The sequence below is a fragment of the Haemaphysalis longicornis genome, unplaced genomic scaffold (genome assembly GCF_048455015.1).
Source record: "Haemaphysalis longicornis isolate Haplotype H1 unplaced genomic scaffold, Haemaphysalis longicornis Haplotype H1 scaffold_5, whole genome shotgun sequence".
NCBI classification, from domain to species: Eukaryota; Metazoa; Arthropoda; class Arachnida; order Ixodida; family Ixodidae; genus Haemaphysalis; species Haemaphysalis longicornis.
In genome coordinates this window covers 58,849,385-58,867,716 of record NW_027526385.1, presented here as the reverse complement: position 1 = coordinate 58,867,716, position 18,332 = coordinate 58,849,385, and the positions used below count along the sequence as shown (strand labels likewise).

General features: G+C 48.9%; 1 protein-coding gene and 1 pseudogene across 2 annotated transcripts in view; both read right to left on the bottom strand.

The window, feature by feature from the left end:
• Positions 1-17,596, bottom strand: part of LOC144138296 (E3 ubiquitin-protein ligase SMURF2-like) — a 77,125-nt gene extending 59,529 nt beyond the window's left edge. The window contains exon 1 of one of the 2 annotated variants that reach the window (XM_077670502.1): positions 17,188-17,596. In XM_077670502.1, coding sequence (XP_077526628.1) covers positions 17,188-17,239 — 52 coding nt within the window. In that variant the 5' untranslated portion in view covers positions 17,240-17,596. The remainder of the gene's footprint in view (positions 1-17,187) is intronic. The other variant, XM_077670500.1, reaches the window with a different exon arrangement.
• Positions 8,460-11,305, bottom strand: LOC144138295 (uncharacterized; annotated as a pseudogene).
• Positions 17,597-18,332: the final 736 nt, after the last annotated feature.

Genomic DNA, 18,332 nt, shown 5'->3' with positions numbered 1-18,332 from the left:
TTATCTCCTCATTAAAACGTGTCTTAGAGAGAGAATAAAAAATTACCATCCAAAGTCCAAGAGAAGCGCGAAAGCTAAAAGTGCGTCCAGCCTTAAAGGGGTCCTGAAATGCCTTCCGCCGATGCATGGATGTACATGTAACCAAATAAAGCAATGTATTAGCAATCTCCTCCTGCAAGAATTTTGTTAAAGCGATGAGTATTAGCTGAGAAATCGTAAATCAAAAACCGCGAATTATCGTCGCGCCGTATTTCCTCCTCCTTTCAACTGTTTCTTCGCTGTTGGCCTCCCCTCCCATGATGCTCCGCTCCTCAGCGGTGACGTACTTCCGCTATTGCGCTCCCACAGACTGCCGTCTGCTACGGGCCAGCTCTTTCGGCTTTTTCATCTCTGTAGACACCATGGACACAGGCTGGAAAAGCGAACGAATGACCTGGCCGCATGTGTGCGGCCTGGCCTTGCCCTTTCGCGGTGTACGTAGCTGCAGGGCTGCAGTTGGTATCGGCGGTGAACTCGCAGCCGCGTGGGGAGAATCGTGCGCTCGTTCCCTTTGGTGCACCGCGCACTGTTTATCCAAAAAGCGCGGTCTCAAATGTGGCCCCGCTGGTGCCGGGTGTTATTTTGCGGTGGTTGTAATTCCTACTACCGGCGGCATGTGAAAAAAGACATTTTCAACCGACACAGAACCCGTGCACAAAACGCGCCGGATCGGATCGCTTTATCAGCGGCGATGAACGTGAAGGCGAAGAGCAAACCAACGCTGCACTCGATCAGCGAGAACCCGTGTTCTGACAAGCTGCACCCATGTGTTGCATTCAACACTGACGGGAAAGCGTTTGTTTGCACTTCTTTGGATAGTCGTAAAATGTCCAAACACTCCGGCACTCCGCTAGCAGATCAGCCGGCGAGACATTTCGGAAAACATTTGACAGATGGCGCCGTATGCATTAGTGTGTCGCTACGCAAAACTGATGAGACGCTCTACTAAAACTCCCATCGCGGTGTCACGTAGCGGGACGCAAAAATTTAGCGTTTAGCGTATGCAAAGGCACAAACGCTGTACTAAAACTCTATTAGCAGCAAAATAGCGTGCGTATGTGAAACTGCTTGCGTTTACAAAGCTGCACGCCGAGCGCGTACGTTTCAAACCTGTGACATCGTTTAAATACACTGGCAAGCACAGTGTAACGTAGTCAGATATCAACCGTATGCTCAGGCGACAAGCAAGAGCTTGTTTTATGTGGGGCGGAGATTGCGCATAAAGGCCCGTTCGCACTTGCGACGAAAGCGAGTGAGAGCGGCAGGAATTCCGTCGCTTTGTCGCGCGACGATCGTTTTTGTCGAACGGTCGGGACAAATTTTGGTTGCGCGACAGAATTCCCGTCGCTTTCGCTCGCTTTCGTCGCAAGCGGGAATGGAAAGTTCTGCCGCTGCCGTCTGCTACGCAGCTCGGAGGTAACCGCGCGATCTGCTCGGGCCGGATGAACGCGCATACTCCCGCACGGCAGCGCCCCAAGCGGCAGACGGCCGCGTACATCGCTCCCGGCGCCCGCCTGGAGCCCGCCCTCGGCACACTAGCCAGTATATTTCAGGCACTATAATGGAGGAAAGATTTTTTGCTTCCGATGAACCTTGTTCTTTGCCCCTGTGTTTTTAAATACGTGAAGTGGTTAGCACGTCGTCCTCACGCAGCTCTGTATCGTCGTAGCATCGCTGATTGTCCGAACGAAGCTTGCAGCTAAGCCAATGCAGCGACCGAAGCTGTGTGTGTGTGTGTGCATCGCCTCCTGTGTGTTGTGGACGCGTTCGTTTCGCGATGAAATGCGACATTGTACTTCTGCGGGTGGATAGTGCTTCCCATGGTCTGGATTATCTTTCTCGAACGACGTACCACTCAACCTCGCATGGGGTATGTGCAGTGTGCCTGGCTAAAAGCCTTCTCGCTTGCGCGCCAGAGTTGTGACTTGCTGCTCGTCCCCGCAAACCGGGTGTGAGGTGAGTGCCGTATTTACGACGGGCAGGAGGAGGCAACTCATCGTCTGTCAATCGCGGTTCAGACTTGCAACGCATGTTGTGACGTTGCGTTCGTTCGAAACGCATCTCTGGATTGTTTTGAAGTTGAATAAAATGTACGCGTCAAACCCGGGCATTCGGCTCAGGGCGTTCTCTGCGATTGCACCAAAGAAGTGCCACGGGACTTTCTTTATGGTACGTACTCACGTAAGATAAAATCCACGTCGTGTTATGGCCGTGTTGCATTCAATACAAACGGTTAAGCGTTTCTTTACACTTGTTTCGTTTGTCGTAAAATGTCAAAGCACTCCGGCACTCCGCTGGCAGATCAGCCGGCGAGCCGACGCTGAGCAGACGACTCATCTCCTTGCCGGAAGTGCGTGAAAAAGCCGCCCAATAGCAGGATGTCTAGCTCATGACGAACATCTGGGAATCGATGATGTAGACATGTGAAGATGGCGGCGTCCAAAAACACGAAGGAAAGGGTGAGAAAAAAGCGACAAACTTTGCAACAAAAGTGTGAGCTTTCCGCTGCGCGTAAAAGAGTAATACTTGGCACAGGTGACGTTCGCGACCCAATCTAGCGATTGCGCTAGTTCATTTAGTGTGCTCAAAATGCCTTTCAGGGCCCCTTTAACTAAAAGTGCGCCCAGTCGACGCCGAACTTTTAAAAGACCCGAATCGCAGACGAAGAAGGAACCCACGCGATGATTTTTGGCGCACTAAGTAAACGCATCTACGAACGATCCAAATGTATGCCGATACGTGGTTGATGAGATAAAGGTACACTGTTGTGCTCCTTCTTCATGATCGATGCGGGGACTGTCTTATCTATGTAACCGTTTTGACACAGTGGAATCCCGGTTTCACGCACGCGCAGTGTGTCCAGAGATCTCATCAGAGCTTTTCGGTCAACCAACCGGTCTACGGGGAAAGGCGTTATATTCTTTCTTTACAGGACGCCATCAGTTCCATTAAGGAAGCTCTCTCCTTAATAAATTCGAGCGAACTGTGGTGGTTGAGAGGCGTCACTCGGTGAGGCGGGTTGGCCTTGGTCCCGCTACCTTTCGGCCTTGACTGCAGCCCTGGCACGGGTGACCAGAGAAATCTGGTAAGCGTGACGGCAGCTGTCAGCAGGCTAGTGCGTGTTAAACTTTTTTTTTGTTTTTGTTTTTCGGGCTCATGCTCTTTCCTGCCTTAGAAGCGCGTGTATCTGAAACGGGAACCGCGGGAACACTTCTACAACCTCGCTCTGACCATAAATCAGAAAAGCGTGAAAGTCGACACAGCCTCCATAAAAAAGTTGCCTTGGCGAGAAGCGTAATTTTATGATACTTGCACTGCGGCGCGAGGTGGAAGAGCCTTCGCAAAACCGGACCATAAGGTTCAAAATTGGACTCGCTGGATCGATCGACTCGCAGGACCCATATTTGACATCTTGAAACAGCTTAGGAGAGTATGAAAATCCAACGAGTCCTTTAGTGGGGCCTCTATATACTAGGAGCACTTTTGTTTGCAAAGGACCTCTTCTCCTTAGCGAGAAAACCTTTCGCCATTCTTGAACTTCTTCGTGGATGAACACAAAACACGTATGAACAAGAGCAGAGGACGGGTAATGTACGGTAATGTAGACCAGCTCGGAATAACAGTGACGAGGCAATTACTGTTAGACTGCGCTTTAGGTTACACAATAAACAAAATTAAGGGACACGCGAACAAAGTGGACAGCACAAGAGCATCTATAAACTCTATTGCCCTACTAACGTTTTACCTTATTGACGTAAGCAAGAAACTAGCACGGATTTAAATGCACCTGTGCATAAAAAAAGGTCAGTGCCAAGAGAAAAAAAAAAGTTGTCCTACTTCTACCTAACGGCTCCACACGTCTCATTAAATGATACTTATACTGATAACAGTCAATCAATCACTAAATCGCCCCAATGTAAAAAAGAAAAAAAAAGCGGGCCATCTCCACTAACGTGAAACATGGGGGAGGGGCGAAGCCTGCAGTGTGTAGTGTATTTTTGGCGCCTTGGCGTTTTTGCCAACGGAGGTGAAACCGCTGGGGGGTAGAGGTATACAGGTTTGCTGTAAACGTCTCACGTCTTTGAAGCCCGAAGCTCTCTAGCGCGATGCGTTAGCGAGTGTTCCGGTGTTTTTTTAGTACGCGTTGCGAAGCGCTCCAGCGCGAGGCGTAAACGAGCGGCCCGGTGTTTTTTAGTACGCGTTACGTTCTAGCGCGAGACGTAAACGAATGCCCCGGTGTTTTAGTACCGTGACTACACGAGACGACGATTAAGACGACGACAGGAGACGCCAACAGCCCCAGCCCCTATGGTTCTTCGCCCCTAAAACAATCAACGACAAACTAGGGAGGAAATTAAAACAACCTTGGGGAATAAGAAAAACACAGTTTGACGTAATGGCGTCGATATAGAAACGTGTGCTTCGGCTTCGTACGAAACACGGAAGAGCACGACTCCTGCTTGTAGAAAACAATATTAAAACGAAGAGTAAAGTAGGTTCGATGAAATAGCGTCGTTTATAGAGAACGTATAGCCACGGCTCCGAAAGTTCCTTTAATATATTTACTTCTACAACGTAGCCACCCTTCTATACTAGAATCTTGAACAGCACAGTTCACTATCTTCACTCGCTGGCCGTGCCGACTCGTTGGACCTCTTGGATCGTTCCAACCCCAGGGATGTCTTTTGACTTGTTGGACGTTCGGGCTGGTACGAATCCACTTTTTAAAGCGAATCTTTCTACCTCTACCACCCAAGGGTTCTCTCACGACCGTTGGTGTCAACAGAAAACTCCCGCGAACAAATAAAAGAAATAACTGGCACCGCCAGGAATCGAACATGGAACGGGTGTAGGAAAAAATGGTCCCGGAAAAAATGGTCCCGGAGAAAATGGTCCCGGAGAAAATGGTGCGTTGTGAGGACACTGCGACACAACCTCCACAGGTGAAGGTACCGACAGGATAAACAGGATGCTCCTGCTGATGTGTAGTGATGCTGCTGAGCACGAGGACGCGGATTCGATTCCCGGCCGCGAGGGCCGCTTCTCTGGTGCAGGCGAAAAGCAAAAGTGCCCGTGTGTTCGAGATTTCGGCGCACGTTAAAGAACGCCAGGTGGTTAAAATTAATCCGGAGCCCTCCACTACCGCGCGCCTCATCACCTCCGTTGCGTCGACGCGCTAAACCCCGCAGTCAATCAATCAATGTGATGTGTAGTGAAAGGAACTAGCATCGGGGGGGGGCTGCCCAGGGGGCTAATCAAGTGTGGGCGGGGCATAAAAAAGTGCGTTAGCCATCGTAGACACCGGCTAATTGTCTAAGTGATTAGCATTCCCCAAAAAAGAGCGAATATAAATAACGTCTTGTCGTAAATAAAAAAAAATTACGAAAGAACAGGTGTTACCTGAACGAGGTATTAAAGGAAAGTATACAAACGTTCAGTTTATAAAAATACCTGGCAAAAATTGAACACGACATCAATCTAAAATGCAATCGCTGCTCTAGATTGTTATCCATAACCCATGTTGAGCGAGAATAAAAATATAACGCTGTTTCAAACAAACAAGCACCCGGTAATTCGGTCGCCGAAATGTTTGCGCGCGGAAATGTCCGTGCACCGAAACGTCCGTACACCGATATGTCCGTACGGGTACCCGTCCGTACACCGAAATATGCGCACACCGAAATGTCCGTACACCGCAATGTCCTCACCGAAACGTCCTGCACCGAAGTGTCCTGCACCGAAATGTCCTAGACCCGGTGCAATTTTCACCGATACTGATGAAACCCCGCAGCGTAGAGCTTCTATGACCTTCCAGACACTGAGATCGCTGTGTCCGACTAAGCTACTAAACCGACGGTTCCAGGCCTCGCTGTTGTTTGTGCGGTTTTAATCCGATTACTTGCATTAATATTCTTAATCGATTGTCAGCCCCACCATCCATTCATCCATCCATCCATCTATCCATCTTCTACATACATCGCCCACCCATCCATCCATCAAACCGTTCGTCCGTCCGTCCGTCCGTCTGTCGGTCTACCCAATTTGCTTTGTTAGATTTCAGCCTCCAGAGGCGTTAATTTTTGCCCCTTATAGGAATAGTAAAGCATTCCATCGCTTTCTCAACACTTTAGCTAAAACGCAATAGGACAAAATGAAAACCGCAAGAAAGTTCAGATCTGACTAACTTGAAGGGAAACATGTCGACTGGAGCATGGGACCATTTTTTCCTAGATGGTCACTGGGACCATTTTTTCCGGGACCATTTTCTCCGGGACCATTTTTTCCGGGACCATTTTTTCCGTTTCCGACATGGAACACGTAGAGAAACGGAGCGGGAGCCCGTTGTCTTATCGATTGAGCTGAGAACCCAACGGAGACGGGGGAGACAGACGGCACACTCAACGAGCACATTTGCGGGTTTAATCTAGTAACGTTGGGTTTGCCCCTGCGTTCTCGCTGAATGCCACCTGATAGCGTCATGCGACCTGTCGCACCGCTGTGCGCTCCGTCCACGACACGTGTAGAGGCCGTTTGCGCGCCTTGCGCATGCGCTAGGAGCTGTAAAAACTAAAGGAAGCTCACACCAACGCATGTCATCTCACTTCTCCATCTCTGCCGCTCATCTCGTCGCCTCCGTCGGCGGCGGCAGAGACGGAGAAGTGAGATTGTCTAACACCGGGTTTGAGCTTCCCGTCAATTTGTAAAAAAAGTTAACACTTATCTGCTTCACCAATGCAGCGCAACCAACCACCATTCGTGAATCATGCGTTTGAAGTAATAAAGGGTGTGGTTAAATGCATTTCACTTATGTCTGGTTTTACTCTTTTTAGAGCCACGTGTGTGAATTCAAGTGACGTCGTATGGGTAACCGTTGAGTGCCGGTTACAGCTTCGCTTTCCAACCACCGTCACAGGGTGAATTGGCTGGCTTTTTTTTTTCGTTAAATTTTGTACCTTTGGAATCGTTGATCCTCTGACCCGTGAAACATCTCGACTCATTCGACCCTCTGACATTTCTTGACTCGTTGGATGTTTTGGGCACTGGTAGCACCTTCGGGCTCTTTGGACCTCTTGGCCCAAATCAGACCTTTAGAGTCGCTGGATCTCGTGGGGGACATCTAGACCCGCACTGAACCTCATGGCTCATCGTTTGACTCGGGTGTCACGTGACGGGAAACAACTGTTCCTCCGCATCCAGTTTTCCTCGTCTTGTTCCTCCAAGCTGGGGACGCGAAAGTGCAGCCGTCCTTTCCACAGCCCAACCACTTGTTCACAAATGGAACCAGAGAAAATTACAATTCCACAAATCATGATTACTGGAGGTCGCTTTTGTCGGCGGCCGCAAATGGCACAAACTGGTCTCTGTGACCTAATAGAAACTGCGCGAGAAAGTGGCTAGCTTTCATGTTTTTTTTTTTTTTTTTTCATTATCCAGCTTATTCGCCAGAAGCTTGCGCTAAAATTCGCAATCCTTAAACTTAGCCAATCCTAATTTTATATCGTAAAAATAACCTGTTTAAATTTGGGTCATTATTTTTTCTTGCAGCGAAGCTGTCAATAGCATCTCGGCCGGAATCTTTACCGGTCACCGTACCGGGACGGGTTCTCCAAGGTCCTTCTTGAGAGAGAAACAAAACCTTTTTATTGAGCTTTTAGGTGGGGCGGTTCCTCATTTCAGGTAACCATGTGCCGTCCCGAGGAGAGCGGGTGGTCTATGACAGTCTGCTCGTTCGTCTCTGGTATATCGGTGGGAATCTTACGCGACCATCGTTGTGTAGACAACTAACAAACTCCGCTGCACACAAGGCAAACGACGGCTAATGATCGATATTAAGAGCGCACGACATTCGCCGCTATAATACCGTTAGTCTGGCCCCACACGAAAATAAAGAATGACATTCAATGCTAACGGCACTGGATGGCGGAATGAGTTCTGCGAACCCATTCGCTTCCGAGCAAATCAGTAGCTTCAAAACGGGAGAGATGCACCAAATATAGCAACTTTTTTTTTTTTTTCAATAGTAATACAATGAGTACTTGAATGTAGTATATATACTTTCTTTACCTTGCTCCAAAATATTGTAACGTTGTTGCCAATGTGCATGCCGTTCAAAGCGTGGTTTCGCGACAGTGTCAAATGTGGTGTCGGCGACTGCTTGCCGCCAGGGCCCATTCAACAGCAAAAGCTTTGGGCCGCAGATTTGGCCTTTGACGCTTGGTTGTACACCAAGACGTACACCAGCGCACGTCTTGGCGCCACATTTATGCTTCTACAGTTGTGCCTCGAATCTACGAATTTCCCGCATTCACGAACAAGCTCGGGTTCCCTCCGCAGTTGTCCGCAGTAATGCTTACACACTACTAAGAAGTTCCGGATACAGGGTTCGTACAGGTTACGAAGAGAAAAATTCAAGGGTTTTCAAGGACTTTCAAGCCCCTGTGGGAGGATTTTTCAAGGCCCTCTGCGCGAGGTTATTTTGATTTTTTTACATCAAAGATCTGCAGACAAGGCTTTCAAAAGGCCCGACATATTTATTGCACAAAGAAAAAAATCTCACAATGCAAATTTGCTTGCACTGAACAGAAAAAATAAGAATAGGTTTATCATATATCACAATGCAGATTTGTTCATGTCACACACAATAGAAAATTGTTCTATTGCCCCAAATAGCATTAACTGCACAAAGCAAAAAAAAAATTAAGCAGCTCCTCCTAGCCACCCTCTTCAGGGGAGCTCCAGTCGCTTTTGCAGAATTTGGACCTTGATCGAGTGAAGCTCAGCTGTCTTGTCCTTTGCCGTCTTCCTGAGGCTATTTGACTTGACAATGTGTGTCACATCATTTTCTGCCTCTGCTTTTTTCCGCATAGGCATCTGCAGAAGCCACGAGGTCATCAATTGTGGCTTCCAGCTTTTGTTTCTTTCTTTTCATTGCGTCAAGCTCTTCCTCTATGCAGTGCTTTTTCCTCTGCTTTGAAGCATCAAGGTCCTGCTTTTTCTGGGCTTCCAGGTATGCTCCGTACCTCTGCCTAGCTGCCGACACAGCAATCCTCAGTTCCTTAGTGATTGGAATTTGTAGGACACCACCTGCCTTCTCAACCGCATCACACACAACCCGTTGCGACACGTATGAAAGCTCCTTCAAGTTCTCTACGCACACCTGCCGGTTCACACTGAATCCACGTTCAACTGTTGCTTGGCCGTGACTGAGGACAAGCAGAAGTTTCACAATGCTCCACAACTCCGAGTAGGTTGAATTGAACTTCAAGAGGTCAGCATAGAATTCATCCAGCCTATCATTGCCCTTGTCAACTTGTCTAAGTTTATGTTTTTGCTCATGCAGGAGCTCCGTGTACTCAGCCAACACTGTGTCTCGAACGTGGTCAGCCATTCTACCCACAGTGATGAGGGTATCCAACACTTTTCTGAAAAGAGGAAGGCATTCGTCTGGCTTTGTACACATCTGTCTTGGGTCCAGTGAAGAAAGGCCCCTAACAAATGCAAACTTCAGGGGGCTTCTCTCTAGAACCTTCTTTGTGGCATAGATCAAGAACTGTTTACATTCCATCCGGAACTGAAACACATCCTTTGCGCTTGCATAAGAATTCTTGATGATTTGCTCTGCCTTGTAGCCTATATCCACCTTTTCTAGTGGAATATGGTTCTCAGCATTCTCAAGGTCGACCTTCAGCAGGCCCACGATTCCTTTGGCAGACAGGACTGAACATTTCAGAAACTTTGTGAACAGCTTCCTTAGAACAGTCTCTAAATCCCTTGCGAGGAAAAAGGCCATTGCTTTGTCTGTCTGGTACTCTACCAAAAAAGGCTTCAGTGCATTTGCCACACACAATGCAAAATTCAACTTTGCTGGGAGCAAAGCATCACAGCTGAACTCCAACAAGTTGTTAAACGAGGCACATTTAGGCAGGTTGACAGCTTTTTTTCTAGCAGCCTCAATGTACTTGTTGATGTCAGACCACACCAACAACGCTCGCTCAATTACAGGGACATTCTCTAACCACCGGTGGGCGACAAACTTGAGAGGAAAAGTGTGCTGGCCGGTGACTGCAGAAAAGTCCTCTCTCCGTGCTGGGGCATCTTCAAAAAGTGCATTCAGACTAGACAACAGGCAATCAAGTCCCCATTTAGTTGCTGAAACTCCTGCCCTGTAAGCGTTGTGCACTGTGTGAAGCCCGCAAGTGCCTAAGTCCACACATTGAACCTGGTAATTTTGTTGCAAGTGCACTTGGATGTGCCTAAAGAACTTCAGATTAACATTTGGACCATCCATAGATATCTGAAGAACTTTTGCAAGGGGCAATGGCTCAAGGGCACTCAGCAACTTCTCCTGGATGTCATCAGCTGTAGAATGCCCCAGAAAAACGGAGGTATAATACCTCGTCGTCACTTTCTGAGCGGAGTCCCAACGCCTCACGTGCACATCCATTTGCTTGCTTTGGAGACAGTCATTTGCCGACTCATCGAAAAGTACCACAAAAACTTCACACTGTTCTATCTCTCGCTGCAAAGCTGAGAGAAAGAAAGGCCTCAGACCATGACATGTCACATAGGCGCATTTCTTTTCACCACACGAAAACGCCTTTGCCACTTCACTGTCCGGGAACATGCGCTGAAATAACTCCCCTGCTTGCGATGACATCCGGTACGACATGTGGGATGTGACGACTTTCAGAGTCCAAATAATTTCAGCGTCAGTAACAAGCTCGTGCGTTTTGCAAGCGTCGTTTAGGCTTGGTGACGGCAACGGAGCCGTGGTAGCGGACTGCCCTGTCTCTCTCGCGACAGCAGTGAGATGGCTGTCCAACACGCGACCTTGCGTTATATTCACTGCAGCAATATGCTTGGCACTTTTCATGTGGCTTTTCAAAGCCGATTCACCCATGGCAGTCACATCAAAGGTTTTGCAGCAAAGCTTGCACTTAGCCCGATGCGGACTTGTTGTGTCCGGTGCAATCCACTGCTTGTAGTCGTCATGGTGGAGCCACGTAGTCTGAAACTTGCTTTTCCCGGGCATTGTCTCACATATCAACACATCACTTTCACTCAACCGAAGAAGCCACGTTCAAAAAGCGCTGAAATCACGATTAGACGAATACTAGCGCACGGACGCGGCCGTATGACTCAGCGAGTGATGGCGAGGTAGCGATGCGATAGCGATGGGGATGGAAACGGCTCGTTGTCTTCAGTGTTGCCAGCTGCCTAACAGAATCGGCTACAGAGGTATAAAAACCGGTGTTTTCTCGACTGCGGTTCAGAATGATTAAACAAGAACAAAAGTTCAGCAACAAAGTCCGTTTTCTTGATGACAATTACTAAATTAAATCTAGAATTCAAGAAATTCAACACTTTTCAAGGACTTGTAAAAAATTCAAGGTTTTCAAGGGCCTTGAAAACAGACTTCTGGAATTCAAGGGTATTCAAGGTTTTCAAGGACCTGTGCGCACCCTGCCCGGGATATAACAATACTTGAGGCTACCGGCGATTTCGTTAATTCAGCAGTATTTGTGTGCAGCCGGATCTGACTCGAACTTGTTTTGGCTTGCAATGTCTATTCCTGTTTATTACAATAAAATACCCTTCTTTGTAGCAAAAAAAAAAAAGTTCGACTGCATGGTTTTTAGAAACAAAAAGACTAAGAACAATGCTGGCGCATCCAGCTCAATACTGTACACTTTCGCGAATTTATCTGTCATCCCGTCACCAATATCGAAGGACATTTCTCTAAGTGCGTAAACCGGTAAACCGAATGTCATTCGCTCTGACAGCCATCATTATATTCCTCGTATGTCTGGGGCATTATTCACCCCACGACCATACTATTTGCAGCTCAGGCCAAAAAACGTCCGTTCCACATTATAGAAGGATGGCAACAAAACACAGAAGGCTTTTGACGCCGCGCTGGCCATTCCAAAAGCCGCCGAAGGAAGTTTCAGCGGATGGGACGGCGTATACAGATTCCAAAAGGAAATGCTCGCCGTCGATTCGGCAGTGATGAGGCGTTCGATTTCCGTATATACCAGGGTTTTCCGTATTCAAGGAAAGGTCGGCAGATTTCGGTTTTTATTGATTCCTGCAGGGAAAGAGCGGTTACTTTCCTGCGTTTGTGCGAGTGTTTAGAAAACGCGGAATATGACGTGCGCCCGCAACTTCAAGCAAAAAGTTGTGCGTCCGTTAATCCCCACACAACGGCACCCCCACTATCACCACGGTGAAGACCCGGAAGGGAATCAACAAAGGTCAGAGGGGGAAATAACATTAACTATGACCCCCTCTCCTAAAATTATCTGCGCGTTGTGAAAGTGCTCGCTCGGGGAAATTTTTGTTCCCCCCCGATGCTTGTGCGTGTTGCGCTACCTTGGGTAACCGGAGGGTCGTTTATTCAAGGCCGGCTATAATATATAGACCCTGTAGACATGATATATGCAACCCGTACGACGGTGATTTCGAAAACCACGTAACGATGAGTGACACAACACGACATGTAATCTGCACACGAGTCCGGCAGGCAGCCTGCTTCCGCGTGTTCAGCGTGAAGCCAAAGAAAAAAAAAAAGTTTTTTTTTCTTTCCTCATTCCCCTAAACCCGCGGTCTCGCCGTATGATTTTATCGTACTCTATTACACTCACAACCTGCGATGATAACCACGTTTTTATCCGTTGAAAGACGATTTAACCTCGAATTTTAACTTGGTCACGTGTCAACGTTTTCCATTGAAATGAACTCCCTCGGTGAAGGCCCGCAACTGTCGCACAGGCCACGTCCCGCAAACCACGGTGCACAAAGAACCCCATAAAAGGCAGTATTGCTGCACTTTCGTCCCATAATCAATGACTCGATTCCACAGAATCCGAGCACAGTCGAACCTCCTTACAGCGAAGTAGTAGCGGGACAGTAATTTGGTTCGTTATATCCGATATTCGTTGTAACCGCAGAGCTAAAAATCCGTTCACACCAAGCGGTAACCTGGCTCCTCCTCCCCCCCCCAAAATCCTCGACACAAAAACGCGTTATTTTAATCTTCGAACCAACCATAAACAAGGTAACCCTTATCTTCGTCCTTGTGGCATTTCAAGCTCAATGAACCGGATCGTGAAACGCGAAATTACAGCAGAACAAAGTTCACCTCGCAAAACAGGCTTGCGTTCTTATTTATTTGAAGAAGGGTGTGATCTTTTTGTCTAGTGGCTGCTCACAGCACCGAGCAGGCTGAAGTGTCCCACAGTGTGTGCCTGAACAAAAGGGCCTTTTCTACTTCTGCAGTTTCGGACGTTTTTCCAAGTAGCTTCTCAGCCTACGGGTCAAATATTTCGTCGTTATATATCCGATATCGCGCGCGGCTCTCAAGGAATAAGTGTCACTGAAATAAAGCGCGGCCAACCAAAGTTCGTATTTAGTTCGCTATAGCCGATAATTCGCTATATCAGTTCTTAAAAACGAGGTTCACCTATACGGGACGTTCCCTATGCGAACCACTGCTGCCCCCCCCCCCCCCCCCCCCCCGTGTGCGTTGAATGAAGGGACAGACAAACGATTTTTGTAGACTGCATGTCATTTAGCTCCTCGTACATAGTTAACCACAAAAAAATTCCAGGTGAATAAAATATTTGGCACTAAACTTCCTGAAATGTGGCGCCATGCATGTCTAAATGTGACACTCCCGTACGTACACAAACAGCTCTGTCCGTTTCAATGCGCGATTCAAAACCGCATAAAGGTAAAGTAAAGTCTGCATTTCATTATTGCTTTAGCCTGGGACAAGTTTTTAAGTAGTTCTTTTCCCCTCACGCACACTTAAAAAGTATGTTGCCGCGCGGCTCGCTGTCACGATTCCCAGCATTCGTGTAAGACTGGTACATCACAAAAATACCGTTTTTAAACGTTTGACGGCTCTATCAGGAAAACCGTTTCGGTTCAAGGTGCTGCCCTTCCATCTGGGACAGAGTGCGCATACCCCACAAAAAATAAATCGTCTGCCCGAGAAAGTCGCCTTTGCGCAACCTCAACAAGGTAAAGCCCGCCAACGAGTCAAAGTCTGCCCGCAAGGCCACGAGACTGCTTTATCGGCGGGCAGATTGGAACGAGGGGAGTCTGCGACGACGGCCCCCTTGACCAAGGAAGTGACCTGACGCCCGATAGCCACACGCGCGTCACGGGTCTGTCACGGAGGCGCAGGCCGACGCTTCGCCGAAGCTGCAACATCGGCGTTGCACGTGTCGGCAAGCGAATCTTATCTGCATCGTGGGAGGAGCTTTCGCCACCGGGGAAGCACCCGAGGCAGTAAGCGTGCGCCGTCATGCAAGGCAGCGGAGGCGTCGCCTCGCATAAGCGTGACTAGCTGAAGAGCTGGTAGGTACTTCGCAGCCACAAGTGCAATGACTGCAAGGTCGTTCAGAGACAAAATATCACCACCATCATAATCATCAGCCCACCTAAAAGTACAAGGCAGAACGGAAACTGAAGTCCCCATTTTCCGACATGAGATGTTAGCCCTCCTTGGCCAATTCCCCAGAGTGGGCACTCGTCATTGATATCCTGGATCCAACCAACCAACCAACCGAAGGCCTCTCCCATAATCTCCAACCGCCCGAGTCCATTCTTCGCCCCGAAATGTTCTTAATTCGTCCCTCGATCGAGCTAAAGGTCTTCCCAGTCTCTCGGTAGCCGCTCTGTTGCGCCGGTAGTCCACCGGTTTTCATTACATCTCACCACCACACGGCCACTTCTTTTTCTCACTTTGTACTGTATCTTCCACACGAGTTTTCCTCCCTGATCCAGGAGGCTCGTCTCCTGTCCCCAAGCGCCACTCCCATCCTCCTCCCTTTCGCCAATACAAAACAAATAAAAAATCCAGAGAATGAAAAATGACCTACTGCAAAAAGCACCTGGAGGTTGTAATGGACAAAGCTGCTGCCTGCTCTATATCGAGATTCTGACTGCTAGTTTAACTGAAAAGCTACTACACAGTCACCAGTTTGTGACAGGGCGAAACTGCTGCTGATCTCAATCCTGAAAGCTACAACAGAGTTACCCCCCTGCACTTAAACTTACCCGACTTTCTTTCGCCCCAGAGCATAGTCTAGTCAGGCCGTCGGCTTTCCCCGCTACGTTGCTCAAATTGCGTTCCCTCTCCCCCCCCGGGCAGTGCAAAGACCTCAAAACGCATGGCCGGCCACGGTCCGCGCTAACCTTGCGCCGCCGAAGGGAACAGACAGAAAAGCACGCCGACGCAATAGTGGCGCCCTTGCGAAACTGGCCATTTCACTTCCTTTCTTTCCGCCACAGCGGCCAAAGATAAACTCACTTTCAGTTTCTCGGGGACGTTTATTGTGCTCCCGGATACATACTGGCGGCGCGTTGAAAGCCAACTCCTTAGCTGATAAGGGGGAAATATCCGGGCGCCGAAAGGGCTCCGTGCGGGCTAAACAAAGCTTATCGCCCCGTTTTAGGGCCCACTGCCTCGATTCTGCAGCGTCAATGCGTACTCCTTTCTCGGGCGAAGAGGCTGGGACGACAGGAGCCTCCGGCGACGAGAACTGACACCTCTGATGACAGGAAACGCCTTTCGTTCTCAGCGCGGAGACGACGTCCGCGACAGATACGCTCCGGGAGTGTCTGTCTGTTCGATCCCGGACGCGGTGGCTGCTTTTCGCATGGGGGCGAAAAGCGAAAACGCCCGAGTGTAGAGATTCCGCGCACAGTAAAGATCGCGTGGGGGGGGGAAGGGGGGGGGGGGGGCTTTCAGATTAATTGCCACCGGAAGTGGTGGAAATTAATCCGAAAGCCCCCCACTACGCGCGCCTCAAGGGCCCGGATGTAGTGGGGAGCTTCGGAATGTGTGCGCGTAACCCCCCCCCCCCCCAAAAAAAAAAAAAATGAAGTTTCTGTTTGAGCCTCGAATGGTTCTGCCGAAAGTTCCCGAATTTTCTGGCTTCAATTAACGACACGGCTTTGGTTTCGTTTAGCAAAATACACGTGTTGCTGGACGTGGCCTTTAAGGCTGTCGTCTGGAACTGCTTACAGAACGGAGGCACATGGTGCGGCGAGTTAATTTGCTCCAAAAGTTTCCGTTCGTGTCTTGAATGGTTCTCCAGAAACCTTGAAGTTTTTCTTGCTTCAATTAACGACCCGGCTGCGGTTCCGTTTAGTAAAAAAATCTGTTTGTTCCTGGACGCGGCAGCAAAACTGAGCTTTCGAACTGCTTAGAGAATGGAGAGGGTGGGTTACTTTAGCAACCCGATGACTTCCTTTCGAGAGGGCATAGAGGAGCCTGTTCTGCGGCGCCGCATGTGAAATGAATCGCTCGAGTGGCTCCGCGACACCGACCGCCGCCTCCGTCGGCTTTTTTTTTTTTTTTTTTTACTTTTCTGCGGCGACCGTTGCGACGACGGCAGCAGAGAAAATGACGGCAGCTGGAGACTCCGCTTTTGCTCCGTCGTTTCCGCCGTCGACCGCGATCTCGCCCCAGGCGAGGGCAGCCAGCCAGCGATCGCGGAAGAGTCCTCTGCGCCAGCAGCCGTTTTTAATCGAGTCACGCAGCAGCATGCAAATCCCGCACAACCTACGACCTTGCGCCGAGCCCCTCGCGGCGACGCGGACTCTCGTACGGCTGCTGACCAGATCGTCTGCAACGATGATACACCGCCGGGATTAGAAATACGTGCAGACGATGCGACGAACGTTCCCACTGCCAACGTCGCTGCAGGAGAACGATGCTGCGCGTTTTCCGAAGGAGAAAATAAAAAAAAACTAGGTGTTTATCGTTTTTAAAAACATGACCGAGTCTGAATGAAACTGGGCAGGAATGTGCGTGCAGTTTTGTTTTCGTAGCATCATGAGCGCAGAGGCCAGGGATGGAATCGCGCCCGCAATGAACTCGGCGTGTGCACCAAGGTTGAGACAGTAGGAACAGTGCTCGAGACAAAGTTGGGTTCTCATGGCGGTTTCCAAACTGCAGACAAGAGAAAGCAAAGAGTGGCAAAGCGACGAGATATTTCGTTGCCGCAGAAGATACGTTAGGCTTAGCAGACGTCCGACTACCGTTTTTTTCGGAGTCGCGATACTTGCTCGAATGAGGGGCTCGGCTGACGCTACCGCACGTAGGGGTGAGTGGTAGAGAGTCGCTAAACTCACCTGTCAGTCTGATTTTCATGGCTCCGTGCCGTCGAGTCGGTGGGTTAGCCATTACGGGGCCAGACGGGACGGGGGTAACCCCCCACTCCCAAGGCACACACAAGGCGGCGACGACGCTCCAGCGAGACGGGCTCTATTCGCTCGCCGATCGGTCACATTGGCCCCTAAGAGCCCACGGTCACACATTCCGAGAAGAAACCGGGCAGTCCCTTAGAACCATCGCCTAGGCACAACGGCCGTTATAGCGACGCGTTTCCCTCAATCGGCGCCGCACACATTCCGACGAGACTCAGGCACACACACAAACACGCACGCCAAGTCCCACAAGCAGAAGAAAAAAACACGAAGCGAACAAACTTCGGCCAGTTTTGTTTGTACGGCAACCGCTCGCAGCGGACCAAGCAGCAGCTGCCAAGGAATTAAGCTGACAAGTGGCGTCATCTTGCGACATTCAACAAAGATATACGTAACAAAGCCGTATTTGCCGCAGTTTCGTATAGCACAACTGGCATTTTTGGTCTTTTACTTGATTGACTTTGTACAAAAAATTTTCAAAACGCTTATAATTTTTCAATTACTATACTTATTTTATATTATGCAACAAAAATACCTTTACTAACGTTTAGGCGCCACAGAATTTTAAAACTTGCGTTGCTTTACTTGATCGACGCCATCTTGCTAAAGGCATCTTCTGATTGGCTTTCAAAGTCGTTTTGCTAAATGACAGCCAATAAGAAAAAGGATTCTGCAGCCATCTTGCTATGGCGGTGCCCAGAAAAAGTTCCTGGCCTTTGGATGGCTACTCCCGACTTAGGCACATTTCCGTGAATTCTCCATTGTGACAAAACTTTTTTTTGTAATCAGCTGCAATGATTAGAAACTATGCAATTTTTCTAATGACAAATTTCAGAGCCTTTCTGGTAAGTAGGCAAACATGAAAAATGACCTACGTCAAGAATCCGGACTCAACAGCACCTAGAAAATGAGGCAGATATAGGCGGGGAGGCATTTTTTATGGTACCGGGAATATAACGGAACACCGAGGTAAAGATTTATTCCCAAAGCGCTTCCACCTACAAACATAAAAGCCAAGGGCCAATCAGATGATGATGAATAAACATTATTGGTCGGTGTCGAGATGCTGG